The sequence below is a fragment of the Balaenoptera ricei genome, chromosome 2 (genome assembly GCF_028023285.1).
Source record: "Balaenoptera ricei isolate mBalRic1 chromosome 2, mBalRic1.hap2, whole genome shotgun sequence".
NCBI lineage: Eukaryota > Metazoa > Chordata > Mammalia > Artiodactyla > Balaenopteridae > Balaenoptera > Balaenoptera ricei.
Genome location: NC_082640.1, coordinates 159859794 through 159881634, shown reverse-complemented (window position 1 = coordinate 159881634; position 21841 = coordinate 159859794). Strand labels below are relative to the sequence as shown.

At 41.5% G+C, this 21841-nt stretch overlaps 2 protein-coding genes across 3 annotated transcripts in view; one reads left to right on the top strand and one right to left on the bottom strand.

Moving 5' to 3' along the window:
• Positions 1–414: 414 nt before the first annotated feature.
• On the top strand, positions 415–21608 carry ALDH6A1 (aldehyde dehydrogenase 6 family member A1). The gene is made up of 12 exons (XM_059914644.1): positions 415–523; positions 8860–8919; positions 9954–10028; positions 10973–11134; positions 11361–11439; positions 11841–12143; positions 13291–13412; positions 14790–14979; positions 15191–15372; positions 16777–16956; positions 17228–17326; positions 19100–21608. The coding sequence occupies exons 1-12, from the start codon at positions 467–469 to the stop codon at positions 19202–19204; spliced, it is 1614 nt and encodes a 537-aa protein (XP_059770627.1). The 5' UTR covers positions 415–466; the 3' UTR covers positions 19205–21608.
• BBOF1 (basal body orientation factor 1) overlaps positions 16912–21841 on the bottom strand; it is a 39375-nt gene continuing 34445 nt past the window's right edge. Inside the window, exons 12-13 of one of the 2 annotated variants that reach the window (XM_059914643.1) lie at positions 18531–18586; positions 17382–17467 (exon numbers count right to left, since the gene is read on the bottom strand). In XM_059914643.1, the coding sequence (XP_059770626.1) occupies positions 18575–18586 (12 nt within the window). In that variant the 3' untranslated portion in view covers positions 17382–17467; positions 18531–18574. Of the gene's footprint in view, positions 17468–18530; positions 18587–21841 lie in introns of both variants that reach the window. The other variant, XM_059914642.1, reaches the window with a different exon arrangement.

Here is a 21841-nt window from a genome sequence, read left to right as displayed (position 1 = left end):
ATAGGGCAATGTTTCCATGGCTCCGCCCCCAGTGCTAGCCATACCCCCTCGCGCAGCGGGTGAGGCGGAGCTACTGCAAAATTCTTGCAGGATCTTATTTACTTTCTTCAGTGGGTGGGGCCGCGGTTATGCCTGTGGCCAATCGCGGTTCTGGGTTCGGGGGCGTCTTCCCCGTGCGCTCAATATAGAGTACCCAAGTCAGGGGCGTCTTCCCTACCTCCGCCAACAGAATTTGTTGGGGGTGGGAGGGCGAGAGCTCTATCACTTCTGACCAATCGCATACCCCCAGGTCTGGGACTGTGGGGCGGAGTCAGGTGTTAGGGCGAGTGATTGGCTAGGGGAAATTGTCCTTTCCACCAATGAGGAGGTGCGGCAGGACGGAGGGGCGAGGCCTGGCAGCAGTAATGCTTGTGGACAGACTCAGACTGTAGAGGTGCGGGGGGCTGAGAAGAGGCAAGCGAGAGCCATGGCGGCGGTGGCGGCGGTGGCGGCGGCGGCGGCAGTGCGGGCCCGGATCCTGCAGGCGAGTGAGGGTGGCGCCAAGGGGTCGCGAAACTAGAAATTCGGTCCTTTCCGTCCGCTCTCTGAGCCAACCCCTTCATGGCTGACCCTCCTGTGCCCATCGGACCAGTGCGGCCCTATCCCACACCTTACTCAGTATCCGCCTTCGTTGGATCCAGCCCTGGACTATCACTCCTCTTCCTTTTATTCTTGAGACTCCCTCTTTCTGGCTCTGGTCCACTCTCCTCCTCCAGCCCAGCCCCGTCCCTGCCGACTCTCTCTTGCCCTCACCTCTATCGGTCTGCCCACCGTCTTTCCCTTTCACCTCTGCACCAGCCACCTCTCTGCCCCAAAAACTCCCCTTCTGGTCACCTTTCTTAGCATCCTGCCGGGAGCGTCCAGATTGGTCCCTTCCCCCACCCTTCTCTTCACTGTCTACAGTCCGAGGTAAAGGCGGGGGAAGGAGGCACACGAGGGGCGAGGGTCAGTGAATGAACTTTGAATCTCCTTCTAGAAGTGTACACTAGGTTCTCCCTCAAAGCAGCCATTTGCGGAGCCATTTTCCCCAGCTATGGCTCTTTGTATTTTCCACAGGCTGTGGGCTGTGCCCTTGCTTGCCAAGACTTTCAGTTTAACTTTCTCTCAGCAAAGTTACAGTGTTTATGTTGGCCTTGAATAAGGACACATAGTTAATGCTACCAGTTTGTTCCAAGCACATGCAAAGGACTAAACATCTCTAAAGCACGTGATAGAAAATGAGAGCCAAGGAAGACAAGAAGTGTAAGTTCCAAGTTCCCACCCCCAAGTCAGCTCCTAGCATGACTCAACTCTGCCCTTGGGGGTGGGGTGGGGGGATTAGGTCCTCTCTGAAGCCAACCTAAGGATAGGAGCTACAGAAGCTGCATGCCTGAGGCCTGTGATTTACAACTCTGTTCATAGCCTTTCCCCCCCCCCCCCCGCAACCCCCCGTTGTTCACAGCCTTACAAGGACTTAGATTATGAGGCAAGATTCACTACAGGCAACATTCTGGAACCTGCAAGAAACAAATTTGCTTTTGTTACTCATTATATCCAGCCTGGGAACTTCTTCCTCTATATTGCTGGGCTGTTAGATAATATTAGTATTTACCAGGTTTCAGTGAGTTCTATTGCAGAGACCATGCATTTTTAAGATTCTTAGCAGAGTCAGCAAAGATTCCTGTTTAAATATGCTATTTAATGGGACAGTGTGGAGAATGGGTTGGAAGGGTTTGTCAAATGATTTGGCTTTCCTCATATTTCTTGATGTGATCCTAGTTCTGTTTTTCTAGGTTTGTTTGTTTTTTGTAATAGGGAAACAAAGTTTCCATCCTATACTTTCCATTACCAACTTCTCCTCAAAATCTTCTACTGAAATGGACTTTTTTCCTTTGCCTCCTCTGCCATCACAAGTCATTGAGAGCCTTAAGAAGCTATTTTGTCCTTTGCATCAAGGAAAAGAATCTCCCTTCCCAAGTACTTTATTTTGGAAATAGACACTATTTTCTTTCTTTCTTTCTTTCTTTCTTTCTTTCTTTCTTTCTTTCTTTCTTTATGGCTGTGTTGGGTCTTCGTTTCTGTGCGAGGGCTTTCTCCAGTTGTGGCAAGCGGGGGCCACTCTTCATCGCGGTGCGCGGGCCTCTCACTATCGCGGCCTCTCTTGTTGCGGAGCACAGGCTCCAGAGGCGCAGGCTCAGTAATTGTGGCTCACGGGCCTAGTTGCTCCGCGGCATGTGGGATCTTCCCAGACCAGGGCTCGAACCCGTGTCCCCTGCATTGGCAGCAGATTCTCAACCACTGCGCCACCAGGGAAGCCCCAGACACTATTTTCTGATTCATTTTAAGAAACTTCTGAGTTGACCTGGAAAGAACAGAGATAGTAATTCTAAGTCAACTAGGAGTTACTGTAACATGACGCTTTGATAAAGAGTAGTCTAGATTCTGGCAGTCAAGATATTATCACTCCCATTTAAAGATAAGAAGACTGGTCTTGAAGTGACTCAATGACTTTCTTCAGTGATGCAGTGGAAAGAGAACAGGTTGCACAATCATACTTGGGTTCTATCCCAGCACCACCTCTTCCTAGTTTTAAGAATATCTGTGAAGATTAGAATTAGTGAATATAATGAAGTAAGTTACATGACACTAAAGGTCATCCAGTCTCCCAACTAGTAACTAATGGGGCTGAGAATTCAGGACTTCATCTTGGCATCTCTTTCTGTGTCAGGCACTGTCCCAAGCTTTGGGAAAGGAGAGATAAGTAAAATATTCACTGAAAACCCCCCTATTGTAATGCAATGATAAGTGCTAAACAGTAAGAGTGCACACAGTACTGCAGGAACCTAGGGAAAGAGCCCCAAATTCAACCTGTGCAATTCAGGAAAAGCTTCCAAAAGGGGTTGATCTGGGTTTAAGTATTGCAAGAGTAGGAGGCCTTTAGCTAGAGGAGAAGGGAGTTCCTGCTAAAGGAAGTAGCACGTATGAACTAAACATCTAGAGAACAAGGAGTTTGGTGTGACTGGACATAGGATAGTTTTTTCAGCAACAGTACTAATGAGTGTATCTTGGAAAATGAAGAAAAGAAAGGAGATCTAACCTTTCAAAACTATATGATAATGTTTTATTATACCAGACGCAGTGCCTTTTATGCCCTCTTGACAGCAGGGAGACTGTGTGCCAGTGACAAAATAAAACTAAGTGGCCTAGGGCTTCCCTGTTGGCGCAGGGGTTAAGAATCCGCCTGCCAATGCAGGGGACATGGTTCGATCCCTGGTCAGGGAAGATCCCAAGTGCCACAGAGCAACTAAGCCGGTGCACCACAACTACTGAGCCAGGGCTGTAGAGCCCGTGCTCCGCAACAAGTGAAGGCACTGCAATGAGAAGCCCGTGCACCCGCAACGAAGAGTAAACCTGCTCTCTGCAACTAGAGAAAGCCCGCGAGCAGCAACAAAGACCCAACACAGCCAATAAATAAATAAATAAATATTTTTTTAAAAAAGAAAACAAAAAAAACCTAAGTGGCCTAGAATGCTCCAGTTGGCTGATCCGTGCATTTTCTGCCCTGTAAGAGAATTTACATGAAACAAAATTAATATCCAACAATTGCTTGGTGTGTACTCATCCTTTCATTCTGCAGAATATTACTGAGTGCTTACTCTAGTCCAGGAATGGTGCTAGGGGCTTAGGACACAACCATCTAGTGATCTAAGGGAGAGAGACTTAATAATTAAATAAGCTACTATTCCCTACTGCGATATGAGAAATAGAGGAATTCAGGTGTTTTATGAACTTCATAATCAGGTACTTAGCCTAGACCTGAGATTGAGACTTAAAAACTTCCAACTCTGGGCTTCCCTGGTGGCTCAGTGGTTAAGAATCTGCCTGCCAATGCAGGGGACACGGGTTCGAGCCCTGGTCTGGGAAGATCCCACATGCCACGGAGTAACTAAGCCCGTGCGCCACAACTACTGAGCCTGTGCTCTAGACCCCACGAGCCACAACTACTGAGCCCATGTGCCGCATCTACTGAAGCCCCCGCACTCTAGAGCCCGTGCTCCGCAACAAGAGAAGCCATGGCAATGAGAAGCCCGTGCACCGCAACGAAGAGAAGCCCCCACTCGCTGCAACTAGAGAAAGCTCACACGCAGCAACGAAGACCCAATGCAGCCAAAAATAAAAAATAAATAAAAATAAATAAATTAAAAAAAAAAAAAAAACAAACTTCCAACTCTGCTACTGCCTCTCTCATTCACAGGAGTTAATCTTGTTTTTTCTACTTCAGAGGAAACAAAAACCATTAGATGAGAACGTCCTCAACTTCCTGCTAGCAAGCCTACAGAACTGACCTGTACCTGTACCTGTACCCAAAGTGATAAGGAGCTAAGGAATAGATGTGAGCCAAGCAAATGGGATGAAACAATTCCAGGCAAGAGGGAGCAGCATGTGCAAGGGCAATGCGAGCACAAAACATGTTCTGAACAGCTGGAGCATAGAGAGAGCAAGGAGGAAAGCGGCAAGCTAGGAAACTAGAGAAGTAAAGTTACTATGTAGAGTCTTCTAAGCAACATCAATGTGAGTCTTTATCCCAAGGACAATGGAAAGCCATTGGTAGGTTTTAAACAAAGGAGTGATCTAACCAGGTTTGTGTTTTAGAAACACCCTCTGGCTATGGAGTGGAAACTAGATTCAGAAGGTTTAAGATTGGAGGCTGGGAGACCTGTTAGGAAACCATTGTTGAAGTCCAGGTGGGAGACAATGATGGTATAGACTGCGGTGAGGGTAGGAGGGGTAGAGAGAAGGGGGTGCATTTCAAAGACTTCTGGGAGGACAGATTGCCAGGACTTGTTTGATTCACTGAGGAAAGAGGGAGGAGTTAGGGTGACATTCAAGTTTCTGGTTGGGCAGCTAGGTGGATAGTAGCCCCATTTACTGAAAGGTGGGCTATAGGAAACAGAGCCGGTTGGTGGAAGGAAGATGAGGTCAGCTTTTTCAACATGTACCTAAATAACATCCAAGTAGAGATGTGGTGAAGACAGTTATGTAGGTATTACCTGAAGAGGAAGATTCTGGTGAGGAATTACAGATTTGGGCATCACCAGGATCTAGATAATTAAGCCACTGGAGTTGATGAAATCACCCAAGGAGAGTTCAAGAACTCCTTGTTCGGAAACTCAAGCATTAGAGGCCAGGTATAGGAGACTGAACCAGCATAGAAGGCAGAGAAAAAGTGGCCCAAGAAATAGAAAAGATACCAGGGCATCACAGAATACAAGTGGAGAGGGGATTCAGACATAGGGCATGATTAACTAACTCTTCACCTCTGCTGAGAGGTCAAGTACAAGAAGGACTGGGAAGAGTCCGTGGTAGGGAGGAAGTCACTGGTGTTCAATCATAAAGGTTGGAGTTGATTGAAGAGTTCGTGGGAGATGGGGACGTAATTAGTATAGAGAACTCTGGCTATTGGATGGAGAGAGGTTTAAGGTACAGGAAAGAAAGGATCATTGATGGAAGTGTCCAAGGCAGGAGGAACAGTTCAGAGCACAGGTGCAGAGATTAGCCTTAGATTACAAGACAGACACCTCTTCAGTCAGTCCACAGACATTGATTGTGCACCTCTGTCTCCCAGTCACTCTGTCCCTGTGAACCTTGGTAGCTACCTTCTCCACTATAAGAGGAAGAAAGGAAAAAATGGTGGGTATTGGTCAGTTTTGTAGGCTTACTAGTAAGAAGTTGAGGAAGTTCCCATCTGATGGTTTCTGTTTCCTCTGAAGTAGAAAAAAATAAGATCAGCTCTTTTTTTTTATGAAAAAAATTTTTAATTGAAATATAGTTGATTTATAATGTTGTACCAATCTCTGCTGTACAGCAAAGTGACTCAGTAATACACATATAGACATTCTTTTTTTAATATTCTTTTCCATTATGGTTTATCACAGGATATTGAATATAGTGCCCTGTGCTATACAATAGGACCTTGTTGTTTATCCATCCTATATATAATAGTTTACATCTGCAAGATCAGCTCTTAAGAGTGAGAAGGAAAGGAACAGAGTTGAGAATTGTTAAGTTTTGAAATAGCAAGGAGTGTGAGCAAATAAGTATTTATAGTAATAACAACATGTAATGAGCACCAACTACTTGCTAGCTGTTTTTCATACCTGGACAAGCTTGATCACAGTAACTCTGTAAAGTAGGTAAACAAGATTCAGTGCCTGCCCTCGTGGAACTCATAGTCTTTGGGGTAACAAACAAGTAACTAGGCCATTACAACACAGACAGATAACCTCTTAGGGGAAATATTGGCTGCTATGGAGTACAAAAAAGGACAGCTAACCAAGTCTGGGGTGGGAGACAGTCAGGCAATATAGCTGCCCAGTGGGCCTTTCTTTCATTCAGTAGATATTTACTGAACACCTACGGTGTAGCAGGTACTGTGTTGGTATTGGGAACGTGACTGTAAGTAAGACATGGTGATCTCCAGGAGAGTGTTGATGGTTTGAAATAGCTTTTGTGGGGACTGGGAGAGGAAGCAGACCAGGCATTGGGAAGGACTGTCTGCTGGCCCAAAGGACCAGCACCCTTTCCTCTGGGCAGTGCTGCAGGCACACAAACAAATTCTTGTACTTTATGCAGCCCTAAACTCTTTGGTTAACATGATTTCTCTTCAGACAAGGTTAACAGATTATTAGATTGCAGCTTCCTTTTAAACCCCGTCTTGACTATTTTAGTTTGCTCACTTTGATTAGACTTCAGTATTTCTTTCTTTTTTTTTTTTAATAAATTTATTTATTTATTTATTTTTGGATGTGTTGGGTCTTAGTTTCTGTGCGAGGGCTTTCTCCAGTTGCGGCGAGTGGGGGCCACTCTTCATCGCGGTACACGGCCCTCTCACTGTCACAGCCTCTCCCGTTGCAGAGCACAGGCTCCAGACGCGCAGGCTCAGTAGTTGTGGCTCACGGGCCTAGCCGCTCCGTGGCATGTGGGATCTTCCCGGACCGGGGCACGAACCCGTGTCCCCTGCATTGGCAGGCAAATTTCTAACCACTGCGCCACCAGGGAAGCTCCTAGACTTCAGTATTTCTTAAATCAACTTGCATAGCATATATACAAACTATCTTTTTTTAGAGAGTGGCTTTATTTTAACTGATCCCCCCGACCCCTGCCATTTGCTGATTAAATCCTATTACCTGTATAACACATTCTTTTCCTATTAGGTACATGTGGCTTTTTTTTTTTTTTTTTTTTTTTGGCTGCGTTGGATCTTCGTTGCATCTTCGTTGCTGTGTGCCGGCTTTCTCTAGTTGTGGCGAGCGGGGGCTACTTTTTGTGGCGGTGCGCGGACTTTTCATTGCAATGTCTTCTCTTGTTGCGGAGCACAGGCTTCAGTAGTTGTGGCACATGCGCTCAGTAGTTGTGGCTTGCAGGCTCTAGAGCGCAGGCTCAGTAGTTGTGGCACACGGGCTTAGCTGCTTCGCGGCATGTGGGATCTTCCCAGACCAGGGCTTGAACCCGTGTCCCCTGCATTGGCAGACAGATTCTTAACCACTGCACCACCAGGGAAGCCCACATGTGGCATTTTAAAAAACAGCTTTATTGAAATAAAATTGACCTAAAATAAACTACATATTTTAAAGTGTATAAATTTTTTTTATTTGTTTGTTTTTTACTTTTGGCTGTGTTGGGTCTTCGTTGTTGCACATGGGCTTTCTCTAGTTGCAGCGAGCGGGGGCTACTCTTCGTTGCGGTGTGTGGGCTTCTCATTGCAGTGGCTTCTCTTGTTGCGGAGCATGGGCTCTAGGTGTGCAGGCTTCAGTAGTTGTGGCACTCAGGCTCAGTAGTTGTGGCTCGTGGGCTCTAGAGTGCAGGCTCAGTAGTTGTGGCGCACGGGCTTAGTTGCTCCACAGCATGTGGGATCTTCCCGGGCTAGGGATTGAACTCGTGTCCTCTGCATTGGCAGGCGGATTCTTAACCACTGTGCCACCAGGGAAGCCCTAAAGTGTATAATTTGATGTTTTAATATTTGTATACACCTGTGAAGACATCACAATCAAGATAGTGAACATATTAATTGCCCCAAAACGTTTCTCTCTTACCCCCTCCTCTTTTCCTCCTCTGTCATCTCTAGGTAACCACTCATCTGCTTTCTGACATTACCTTTTACATTTTCTAGTTTTATATAAATGGAATCATACCGTATATACTCTTTTTAAGTCTTAACTTATTTCACTCAGTATAATTACTATAATTATCCATGTTGCATATATCAATAGTCGATTCCTTTTTATTGCTGAGTAGTATTCCAACATATGGATATACCATACTAGTTTCCCTATTCACCCATCCAATTGTGGACATTTGCATTGTTCCCAAATTTTAGGCTGTTACTGATAAATTTACTATGAACATTCATGTTTTAAGTATTTGTGTGGGCATATTATATATACATTTGACACTTGGTTATATACTATCTTATATTCAACACCTATTGTGTTAGACACCATCCTAAGTGTTTTCTTATTTTTAGATTTATGGTGACTACATGTACCAGGCCAAAAATTAGAAAAATACGGTGTAATGACAAAAAAATATTTTTTTAACCAGGACTGTCCTGGAAATTGAGCACATGATCATTATGGTTTATTGTTCTCTCATAGTTTGCTGTGTCTCATAGTCTCACAACTTTTGTCTTTAAAGACTGTATGACCCTTGAGAGCAAACACCAAGTCCTTTTTCATATACCCACAGTAACTAGTATAATGTTAAGCATATAGTAGCCATTCACTAAATTTGTAATAATTTTCTGCTCTCATTTATCAAAATAACCATTCTTTTACCTCCCAGGTTTCTTCCAAGGTGAACTCCAGTTGGCACCCAGCATCCTCCTTCTCTTCATCGTCAGTGGTGAGTTTATTTGGTAATAAAGGCTGACTTCTGAGAAGGAATCCAGTATAATTTGAGGGTATTCCCATTTATCTTCTTTACGTAATTTGATCAGAGTTTATCTGTAATTTTCTATCTTGGTTTTCTTATCTCATATTATTTCTACTATGTTGTAAGTATTTCCAATATTGCAAGGTGGTCTTTATGATTATGATTTTTAATGGCTATATAATATTCTATCAAGTAGATATAGCCTGAATTAACTAATAATTTTTCCAGATAACATTTAGACTTATTCTGTTTTTCAGTATTATAAAACAAACATTTATTTATGTAGTTTTTTTCTTTCTTTTATATTATATCCCTTCTGAATTAGGATTACTGTGTCAAAAGATACATTTTCTTGGCTTCTAGAGGTTTTCTTGACCCTGCCAGAAAGGTTGTCTTCTTTACAACCTTTAGAGTTGTTTTTACAGACCTACTGTCTATCAGCCATTTGCAATAACTAAACCTGATATATAAGGACTGGTGCTCAAAATCCTGTTTATATAGAAGCATGCACATACTGTAACATAGTAATCTTTCACCTTTTTGGCCCACAGACCACTTTGAAAATTTAATGAAAACAAACTACTTCTCAGAAAAACTACACAGATAGGAATGTCTTTTAAAATCTTTTGATCGTAAAGGTAATGCATGCTCATGGTAATGTGACAGAAAGTCGGCTGGGCTAAGACGTCCTAATAGCTAATCTTTGTTAATACAGAGTCTACTGCTTTTTTAGCATAAACTTCTCAGTGAGATATGTTTACTCGTGAAGTTCCACTGTGTGATTAGCAGGGAATTTCCCATTTACAGAGAGATCACAGTATTGAGAGGCTCTGCCCCATATTAATAAGCACTATAGACAAGTATATTGTATATCTCTTTCATAGTGCTAACATTTCTAGAGGGCAGAAAATTCAGTTATCAACCCCAATTCCTTTTCTCTTTGTGAAAGAGAGAAGTAAAGCAACTAACTAATACAAAGTTTTGTGTGTTTTTTTTTTCCCCAGCCAACTGTAAAGCTTTTCATTGATGGGAAATTTATTGAATCCAAAAGTGACAAATGGATGGACATCCACAACCCCGTAAGCAAAGCTGCTTTGGGACTTAAACTTAACTAGCCTAGAATTCTGGGAACATGGTGGGAAAATAGGGACCAGGGTGTCTATTGTGAAGCACATAGAGCTGCCCCTGTGACTATATGAAAAATGAAGAAGGTGGGGCAGGAACGAAGGATGATGTGCTGCTTTTTTTAAAAAAAAAAAAAAATTATTTATTATTTGTTTATTTATTTTATTTATTTTTGGCTGCATCGGGTCTTAGTTGCAGCACGTGGGATCTTCATTGAGGCATGTGGGATCTTTGTTGCAGTGCGCGGGCTTCTCTTTAGTTGTGGCTCACAGGCTCCAGGGCACATGAGCTCTGTAATTGTGGCGTGCGGGTTCCAGAGCACATGGGCTCTGTAGTTTGTGGCACGCAGGCTCTCTAGTTGAGGGGCGCGAGCTCAGTAGTTGTGGCGCGCGGGCCTAGTTGCCCCGCCACATGTGGGATCTTAGTTCCCTGACCAGGGATCGAACCTGTGCCCCCTGCATGGTAAGGCAGTTTTTTTTTTTTTTTAATTTATTTATTTTATTTATTTAGCTTTGGCTGAATTGGGTCTTCGTTGCTGCGTGCGGGCTTTCTCTAGTTGCGGCGAGCGGGGGCTACTCTTCGTTGCGGTGTGCGGGCTTCTCATTGCAGTGGTTTCTCTTGTTGCGGAGCACAGGCTCTAGGCGCGCAGGCTTCGGTAATTGTGGCACGTGGGCTCAGTAGTTGTGGCGCACGGCCTCTAGAGCGCAGGCTCAGTGATTGTGGTGCATGGGTTTCTTTGCTCTGCAGCGTGTGGGATCTTCCCGGACCAGGGATCAAGCCTGTCCGCCCTGCATTGGCAGGCAGATTCTTAACCACTGCACCACCAGGCAAGCCCTAAGGCAGATTCTTTACCACTGGAACACCAGGGAAGTCCCTGATGTGCTGCTTTCTCCATCAGGCCACCAATGAGGTCATTGGTCGGGTCCCTCAAGCCACCAAGGCTGAAATGGATGCAGCAGTTTCTTCCTGCAAACGTGCTTTTCCCGCATGGGCAGACACTTCAATATTAAGCCGTCAGCAGGTCCTGCTCCGCTATCAGCAACTCATTAAAGAAAACTTGGTAAGAAATCTGAATAGTATAATTTTCCAAACTTGCCTAGGGGATACTTGTCACTCTCATAGAGGCCCTCTTAGCTGCTCTCCCTAACTGTACAATACAGAGAGACATAGATCATGGCTCTCTCCCTCATAGTACTTCTCCCTGACTTTTATTCTTTTTTGGCTGCCTGAGAACTAACAGGAGGCACATCCTTGCATTGGTTTCTATTTCTGTGTTTTCTCTCTAGAAAGAAATTGCCAGATTAATCACGCTGGAACAAGGGAAGACCCTAGCGGATGCCGAAGGAGATGTATTTCGAGGCCTTCGTAAGCAGGGATTCCTCATGGGGAGTTCAGGGACATTGAGAAGAAGCAAAGGAAAATGAGAGGCAAAGACCCCAGATGGGGGATTGCTTCTTCCTTTATGTAGATTTTGCTATCCCATGATATCTTTTTTAATACTTGTGGAAAACGGCAGTACTCAGGTATCTGTGGGATTGGTTTACTTCATTCATTATTTTACTCAAATGATCTTCCAAATGGTATATGCATTGCACTGTCTCTTTCCCATTCAGGTAATCTCACTTTACGCAACCCCTTCACATGGCAAGTCAGTGTTTCTTCCCTCTGTCGTTGGTCTTGCCACTCAGGGCTGACTAGAGCATGACAAAACTAAGTAGTGCACAGTGTGGAGAGTTGGTGGCCCGACTGCTTCTTCTCTGTTCCAGAGGTGGTTGAGCATGCCTGCAGTGTGACATCCCTCATGCTGGGAGAGACCATGCCATCCATCACCAAAGACATGGACCTTTATTCCTACCGTCTGCCTCTGGGGGTGTGTGCAGGCATTGCTCCATTCAATTTTCCTGCCATGATCCCCCTTTGGATGTTTCCCATGGCCATGGTATGTGGAAATACCTTCCTAATGAAACCATCAGAGCGAGTCCCTGGAGCAACTATACTTCTTGCCAAGTTGCTTCAGGACTCTGGTGCCCCTGACGGAACACTGAATGTCATCCATGGACAACATGAAGGTAACTGCCCCTCTGTACATGGCACTTAATCTGGATACCAAAAAATCAAGGTGTTGAGTCAGTGATGGGGTGTTTTAGGATGAAGAACCTAGGGATGAAGGGATTTACTAGTAGCAACCTCCATGTTTGAACATAATGTTTGTTGATTGTTTTGCCATCTCTTTGCTAAGGTAACTAACTGGGGAGTAGCAGTGCTTCTTGCCCTACAGAATGCATTAGGACAAAGAAATATGGTTAGGGCAAGATACAGATGAGATTAAAGAGAAGTTTTCATTTCAATATTGAGAGAATTTATAAGGTTATTTAACTCAGACTTTATAGATCTCAGAGGTACTGAAGTCCTTCTGATTCATATAATAATAGCGAATACTTAAAAAGTGCTTCTGTGTTTCAAGCACTGTTCCTAATGCCTTCTATATATTATCTCATTTAGTCTTTACAACAACCCTTTGAGGTAGGTACTATTATTTTCCCATTTTACAGATGAGAAAATTGAGGCATAATGAAATTAAGTGATTTGCCCAAAGTCATGTTGCTAGAAACTGTCAAAGTCGGGATGTGTATACTTAAGAAGGCTGACCCTGGTTTTTACTTTTAAGTACTATGCTCTATTGCCTCTCACATGAGGGCACAGTAGTATCTGAGAGTCCCAGTATAAGCGACAGTTGAGGAAGTATCACATTCGTAAAGGACAAAAGGAAGAGTTGAGTATTGAAAGGCTATTATTTTGGAGGAAAATAGGAGTTGTAGCCTTCAGAGTTAGATTAAAAGTAGAAATTCTGGACTAGCAAGTGGGAAAAATAATGAAAGAGAAGAGGTTAAATAAGATTTGTAGTTCAAAGAATTTAAGAGAGGGACTCCCTGGTGGTACAGTGGTTAAGACTCCTCGCTTCCACTGCTGGGGACGCAGGTTAGATCTCTGGTCGGGGAACTAAAATCCCACTAGAGATGGAGTGTGCCCCCCCCCCCACCAAAAAAAGAAGAATTTAAGAGAACAAGGACAGAACTCCAAAATGGGAATCCAGGGTAGAAAAACAAAAGTATGAAAACTTCTCATTCATAGCAGTGAGAAAGGGGGAAATTTGCTTTGCTGAGAATCCCATAGCCCTTTTTTCCTTTGTGGTAATCATTTATTTTCTTCTTAAAGCTGTAAACTTTATTTGCGATCATCTTGATATCAAAGCAATCAGCTTTGTGGGATCCAACCAGGCAGGAGAGTACATCTTTGAGAGAGGGTCAAGACATGGCAAGAGAGTTCAAGCCAATATGGTAACTTCATATTCCTTTTTCCCCCAAATTCTGTTATATGTATTAAAACTACCTAGAAAAAGCCCCTCAGCAGAGGGGCCACTCATCCCACTCTAATGCCAGTGTTTCTTTATTCACAATTCATCCTGGTTGTCTTCCCTTTAACCATGAACAGTGTGATGAGTTTTATTCTCTGTCACTTTAATTACCTTTTATCTTAACCAGGTAATCTTGGTGATGAAGTCACATTTCTCCTTAAGAATGATATTCAAATTCTTTGGGTTTCAGCAGTAACTGCGAAATTCTGCTTCTGGCCCTGTTTCTTCCTTCATACCATTCTTCCAGCTAGACCCCATCCTTCCTGCCTTTAAGGCGTATCCTAACTACTAATGTCAAAGATATGATCTTCCCTAAGAGCCCAGGCTATTTAAGGCTCTGGAAAGAGCCAGATATCCCTGTATGATATATGAGTGTGGTTTACTTGGCTGCATAGTTTTGCTGTTCCTTAGTGACTAGCTCCTCGCCAAATACTTGGCAATTCTTTGATACTAAATATAATGTCCAGTTGCTACTTTCTTACCCTTCCACTAATGTTGCAAAAAGGGTAGCCACCTATGTACGGGCTTGGAGACTGTTCATGATATGCCCATTTATTTCTTTTCATGGCTGGATGTGTTTTGGCCAATTTGATTTATGCCCCTCCCAGTTCACTACATATTTCTTGAATGTATTCTGTGTCTAACATTATACTATGTGTAATGGGATACAGTTAAGTAGCAGACAAGGTATTTATTTATGTACTCAACTATAGCTGTATCTGGAAACATGTGGAAATGACCATATGTCAGTCCTACATAGAAGTTTATGAGGCTGTGTATCTAGAAGCAAGCCAATTGGAATTTCTTTCCGGAAATTGTGTATCAGGAGGCCTACCTCCTATTTTGCCTTTCAGCTGGCTACTGGCAGCTCTGTGTTTACATTGCTCTTCATATAACTGGAACCTCTGACAAACAACAAATTCTTTCCTAGCTAACTTAGGAAAGAGAAGGGAGTTCTCCTTGGCTCCTGGATGCAGTGTTTAGCCTGTCAATTTGACGGAACGTGATTGAGGCAGTGTTTTTTTGTTTTTGGGGGGGGACGTTTGATAATGGTTTTGATCTAAATAAACACCTATCAGCTTTTCAGCTGAGGAAGTGAAGCAAAAGTAACCTGGAGACTTACTCAGTGTTACCAGTACTTCAGCAATATCAAAATGATAATAAATCTATTTTCAAAGCAACACAGGATAAATTCTCGAGTCCTTTCCTTAAATTCTCATCTGAAATCTCAGGTTCTTTAATTTCTTAGCCAAATTGTATTTTGCCAAGGAAGATTCATGTACTTTCTGTATTTCCTTAGGGAGCCAAAAACCATGGGGTAGTCATGCCAGATGCCAATAAGGAAAATACTCTGAACCAGCTGGTTGGGGCAGCATTTGGAGCCGCTGGTCAGCGCTGCATGGCTCTTTCAACAGCGATCCTTGTGGGAGAAGCTAAGAAGTGGCTGCCAGAGCTGGTAGAGCGTGCCAAAAAACTGAGAGTCAATGCAGGTAACCAGTTATCTGCCTGGCTTCTTTAGACTCTGCATCTGTGGCACTAAGCTCTTGATTTTCGCATTGGCCTTGTCCAATGGGAGCAATCATGTTTATTCTTACCATTGCCTCTCTTTGTACTGTACTACTTGTCATTTGGATTCATCTTTATTTAGCACTCATAATTTATGTTAATGAAGACCTTAAATACTTCTGTGTTGTTCTACAGGAGACCAGCCTGGAGCTGATCTTGGCCCTCTGATCACCCCCCACGCAAAAGAGCGAGTCTGCAATCTGATTGATAGTGGAACAAAGGAAGGAGCTTCCATCCTTCTTGATGGGCGAGATATTAAAGTCAAAGGTTATGAAAATGGGAACTTCGTTGGGCCAACCATCATCTCAAATGTCAAGGTGAACAACTCTGGATTATTTATTTTGCAAATATATAATTTTGCGAAATTAGCTAAAGGCACCTCATTCCTCTAATTTATAAATGAAGACATTTAATGACTAGAGACCTTATCTCTTGCCAGACTTACTCAGTTATTTTATCTCAAGTCTGAATGAGTCTCCCCTCCTGACTTCCAACCTCTTTCCACTATACCAATGGTTGGAAAACTTTCCATTAAGAGCTAAAGAGTAAATATTTTTGGCTTTGCAGGGATAAATAGTCTCTGTCACAACTACTCAACTCAGCCATTAACATGGTGTGGTTGTATTCCAATAAAACTTTATTTATGGACAATGGAATTTGAATTTCATATAGTTTTATATAGTTTGAAGTGTCATGATTGATTTTTTTCAACCATTTAAAAATTGTAGAAACCATTCTTTGCTTGTGGGCTGTACAAAAACAGGCAGTAAGCCACTCCAGCTCACGGGCCATTATTTTGCCAGTTCCTATCTTACATTATACTTCTTACTTGTTTAACGTTAATTTCTTCTTCCCTCTCCTTCTTACTGCCTAGCTTATAGCTATTGCAGTGTCTCCATCAATATATCAGCCCCCAATAGTTATTGTATACCTACATCTTCACCAGAAAATGACAAAAGAAAAAGAATTGGTGTCAATTTTTATTTATCAAAACTGAAAGTTGCTCAGCTAAAATGACAATGACTCCTCAATGACTATATTGAGGAGTTTTTTTGAAATTCAGATATCCCCACTAATCCTATTATAATCTTGAATAGTCAAGAGCTGAATCTAAGTGTAGTAGAAATTATGAGATTTCTTGCCACAGAGTCACTGAGGAAAAATCCACTTTATCAGCAACAAACACAGCTGACCAGCTGCAGTGGCAAAAGATGTTTTGAATGTTTCATGTGACCTGATACCAAAATAAAAATGTACAGACTCATTTGGGAGGCAAAGGAACAAATGAGAATAGATTGTTTATGTTACAGAAAACTTAGCACAGGATTTCTTTAAATAGAAAAATTCTCCTGTGGTGTTTTTAATATATGTTTGATTTATTAAAAAAATGAATTTTCAAGTAACTTTTCAGTAAGATAACAATTGGATAAACAAGTAATACAGGCATAAAACAGGAAGCTAGTGATGGGTCATGAGACCTAAAAATACAGTGCTTAAAGGAAAGGAGTGTAGTTATATAGTTATAGTAATAGGAATTTCAAGTTATTTATGATTGGTAGCTTGGAAGATGGAACACAGCAAGAAAGGACTTTTTTTTATAGGTGATTTAAAATGAAAAGAGATTATTACTAACATAAAAGCTGTTCATTAAGCAAGTGGGTAATAAAGTACCAAATAAGCAAAAAATACTGACTTCTTTTCTGCTGCATCACTCCTGGCAGCCAAATATGATCTGTTACAAAGAGGAGATTTTTGGCCCAGTTCTTTTAGTTCTGGAAACAGACACTTTGGATGAAGCCATCAAGATCGTAAATGACAACCCATATGGAAATGGAACTGCCATCTTCACCACCAATGGAGCCACTGCTCGGAAGTATTCCCACCTGGTAGATGTCGGACAGGTTTGTGAACAGAATTCTTAGGATATTCTTGTAGCCATTTACTGTTTCCTATGTAAGGGGAGAAGGTAAACAGCGATCAGTCACTGCCCCTCTGATCTCCCTCAGTGCCCCATTTCTTCCTCAGGAATAAAAGCTCATGGGATGCAGGATCGGGTGGAAGGTGGGTAGTTAAAATTGGTCTCTCTGATGCCAAGCATTTGGGCTTCTAAATGGAAAGTTCCTTTGTTTGAGTGTTTTTCTTAGTATTTGACATGGATTTGTTCTGCTTTAGGTCGGGGTGAATGTGCCCATTCCAGTGCCTTTGCCAATGTTCTCATTCACCGGCTCTCGAGCTTCCTTCAGGGGAGACACTAATTTCTATGGCAAACAGGTGACTTTAAGTTTAAAAAAAATATTTTTCCTCTAAGAAACTTTCTTGAACATATTCAGGAACAAGGATTCTGCAAGGAAGGGCCTGCCAGCAGCTTCTGTGAGGGTATATGTTGTTCAGCAGTGCTTGACAGTAGGTTCCCTAGAAAAGATATAAAAGTTAACAAAATTTTGCCAATTCCTGAATAACTCAAGGCAACAGAGTTTTCGGGAAAGAGCATGAGTAAATCCAAGCCTTTGTATATGTCCTCTCCTCTGCCTGTGACCCTCTCTTCCTGTATCCCCCCTTTCTCCCCCCTTTTCATCTGACTGTTAACCCCCAGTTTAAAGTGTGGACTCCTCCAGAAAATCACCTCTGACCACCACCATCCCCTTCAGTGTTGGGTTGGGTATGTCCTCATGTGCTCCCACTGCACACATTGCTCCCGTAATAGTTACTCATTTACTAAAAATTTTATTGAGCACCTTCTGTATATTAAACACTATTCTACAATAAAAATGCTATAAATGCAGCACTGAACAAAAAATAAATAAATAGAGCAGGTCTGGAACCAAATTACCACTATTATCACATCCTTCAACTGGTGCATATATCCTAAAGCAAGAACAGGCATGGCATGTTCAAACAGCAGAAATGGGCTGGAGCACAGTGAGTGAATAAGGAAGATAGTGGTAAGAGATGAGGTTAGAGAGGTAGGCAGAGGCAAGTCATGTAGTAGGACTATTTAAGCCATGTTAAGAAGCCCTCATCACACTGTAATTATTATTTACTTATCTGCAGAACGTGGCACAGAGCAAGTACCCAAATATGTATTGGGCAAATGGGCTAGTGAAAGTTCTTTGTAGTCCCACAGAAATACAGCCATTTTGGGACCTTCAGTAAAAAATTACTTGTTTTCTATACAGGTCTCCCTTTTATAGGTTAATAATAAATTAACAGTGGGATTACACAGCAGGCTATGACAGTGTAGCCAGCTGGTTAAGAAACACTGTTTGTTTGGAGGTGGATTATCCAGTCTGTGCATTAGTCACAGCTTTTGTAAAATTGACTAGTTTGATACTATTAAAAATTTCTTTCAAGGGAAGCAGAGTAAAACTCTTGCTTAAAATAGTTTGTCAGTTTTGGAGTTTTTTTCCTCCTATGTCTTTGTTTAATTACTGTAAGTTACTCTGGTGAGTGAGGCTTCTTAGAGTAAAAGACTGACCTTATATACAGTTTGAAGTCTTAAATCCTTAGGTACTTAAATTGCTATTTTGCATTCTGGAAAGAAGACATAAAAGTATCATTCTTACATAATAAAATATAAACTTCAGTTCTATCTTATATTGAAAGTATGTAATAATCTCTAAAGTTGTTTTCACTATATTAACATTGCCCAGATTTTGTCTAATAATTCTAGAAGAGTATTTTAATCAAGCTGGTGTGTTTTTTTCTAACAATATCCTTCTAGCTTGCTAGTAATTTTATGTGTTAGATCTGCAGTCTATTCTCTTTTACTCAAGCCTATTCTTATAAAGTAAATACAAGTTTAACAGTTTACCATGTTCAATTTTTCCATTTAGATGTGCCAGGTAATATGCTAAATGTTTTACATAGGTTATCTCCTGAACAATATATTTAATTTTGGTTGCACCTATTCCTCCAGTAGGAACGTGAATAGCATTTCATAGCACCTCCTTCAAAAGTGATTAAAAGAGGAATCATGAAACCCCCGGGCATATATGATAACTCTCTCTTTCTCTCTTTTTTTTTTTCTTTCTTTGTTCTCTTTAGGGCATCCAGTTCTACACTCAGCTAAAAACTGTCACTTCACAGTGGAAAGAAGAAGATGCTTCTCTTTCCTCACCGGCTGTAGTCATGCCTACCATGGGCCGTTAGAAACGAGTTTGTTCTGGACTCAGTCCATCCTGAGTAATTGCCCTTTATTCTTGACCAACTCCAACTGCCAACTTTGCTCAGATCAGATCCCTGAGATTGGAATACTATGTAACTAAAATCTTTCACAGGACCATTATCCCCTGTTAAGTAGCTAATAGGGAGACTCCTAGTGTAATTCTGAAACCAGATTTTCACTTGCTCTTCATAATTTTATTTTTGAGATCACTGTCCTAACTGTGAAATGCTTCTCTGGAATAAGAGCTTAGACCTGATTTCTAAAAATTCTCCCCTTTTCTGATGACTTGAAGGAAGTGAACATTAGCGTGTGTAAAGACGATCTTCCAAGGAAAAGGATCTCTTGCATGGGGAAATAGGTCAAAAATAATTCACCCTTTGGTTGATCATCAAACACAGCCCCACATAAATGCCAGTGGGTGAGGCCTCTCTGCGAAGCTTTGCTGAGCCTCTCATTTATCCCACACCACACAAGATATAATCCATCTCTACTTATCCCACAGATGTGACAACTGCTTCTGTCTTTTCTGCTGAATGCCACTTTGTCCTAGTGACTCATGACCACTAATTCTATCATTGTCACTGTTCCTGCTTCTTAAAACCACTTCCCAAGGATACCTCAGTATGCATTGGATAAATCAACTTTTTGTGGTGTGTGCCAAGCATTAAATTTCAGGGTTTGCTTCAGCAATCAATGAATGCTTCAGTCATTAATTCAGATGCCAACAGGATTTTTTTAGAAAACTATTTCAAAAGTTATATCAGGCCCAGACATCAAGGGGTATTCCAACCATGAAAGTGAGCAAGACTCTTTTTTTTTTTTTTGATGCTTAACAGGATCTCATGTTGAGAAGTGATTAATGGTAAAAAGAAAGGCAGTGCCCTATCCTCGTTGGCTGAATAAGAAACTGAAGAAACATTCACTACATGTTTTACAATATTTTTCTCTTCCAAAATGCATTTCTGTAAACAAGTTTTAACCACTGTTCTTAGCTTTGAAATCAAATTAATGCTGAACTTAATCAGTATAATGTATAAGAACAGAACATTTCTTAGGACTCCTAGTACTTTACTTTGAGTAACAAAGGGTCAGAGAAAATGAACCACCCTTAAAGATACAACCTTGGGTGACACTGTTAAATTCTCCAAGACAAAAGTTCTTCCTGAAAATGTTCTTCCAGTTTGGAAGGGAAAAACCAAATTCCTACTTTCTGGGGTGGAGGCTCAAAACCTTCAGACTCACGTGTTCTCCAAGTATGAGCAAGACTGTTGCCTAAAGTAAGTCTAACCTGATATTACTTGTCAAATTTTTTATATTGTTCTTTCCTCTTGCCTGCATTTCTCATTTGTGACACTTTTTAATGAAAGAACCCTAATGTAAAGTAACTGACTGGGGCCTAAGAAATTTCAAAGCTTTCCATGTGTGAAGTAGTCAAAGAAATGCTTTGACAGATTCTTCTGCTACCATTAATTCAAGTGTCTTTATGCTTTTTGTTTCTTTGCTATAGCTCAACTTTAAGTCAGAACAGACATTTATGTGCTAAATAGAATAGATTCTGTCTTTTGCTCTACCATGCCAGTTGAATCCTGTCTTTCTGATATGGTCTTCACCCATTGAACTAGGAGAAGGCTTCTCATTTCTGATAGAGTAGTCTCTGGTCCTCAGCCAGATGACATAGGTCATTTATTTTTCTGCTTCCTCATTAGTTACGTAGATAATGCTAACCTATTCCATGGGGGTTATCTAATAAATTAAGGATGGTAAAAACCTTGAAAATGTTTGTGCACTCTCTGGATTTTAGGCTTATTACTACCACGTGTTGGATAGAATGTCAAAATCTTTAATCACTTAAGGTGACTGAACTTTAATAAAATACATTTATGACCCTCCTGGCGCTTTTTTTTTTTTTGGATTTGCCTGCCTAAAGGTGAGGCAATAGAAATTTATAATATCATAATAGAATGCCTCTTGTTTTATCTCTTATCACAGCTGACAACTGGTAGTAATATTTAATCCAGTCCAACAACTACAGGCTGGGTTGAATAAAAGGTCATACTGTCTAAATTCCAAGTGGAATTAAATATAATCACAGAGACTCCTAAGTTTTCCTTACATTTAAGGAAAATTACTTTTTAAGAAATACTAACTAATCAGAATTGTGTTGCTCTAATTGGAATCAACTCATTTGGCTAGGTACTTGCTACTCAGAAGAGTTACTTATTTCTTAGATGGAAAAAAATCTGTACAGTTGTGTTCATACTAGTAGCCGCTAAAAAATTCAGTATTTTCTTTTTGCTCTGATGTGGCCTCACTGGAAATTTCTCAGATTTTACATTGTACTAATTGATTATGTACAACAAATTACAAGTAAAAAGCTCTTAAAAAGAACACCTGGCTTTTTTTTTTTTTTTTGGTACCGTACTTCCTTATAATGCCTTTGTCTGCTAGCTTATAGTGACCCAGACTTCCCACCTCTGTCCAAAGCCAAGAGTTACATGGTCACTATGTTTATTCTTACATAAAGGATAGTACATATTTTAACTGGGCTATATATTTCAAAAGGCAATTTATAGGTTTTCCACACTAAAAGAGGCACAAATATGCATTTGCATTAAATATAT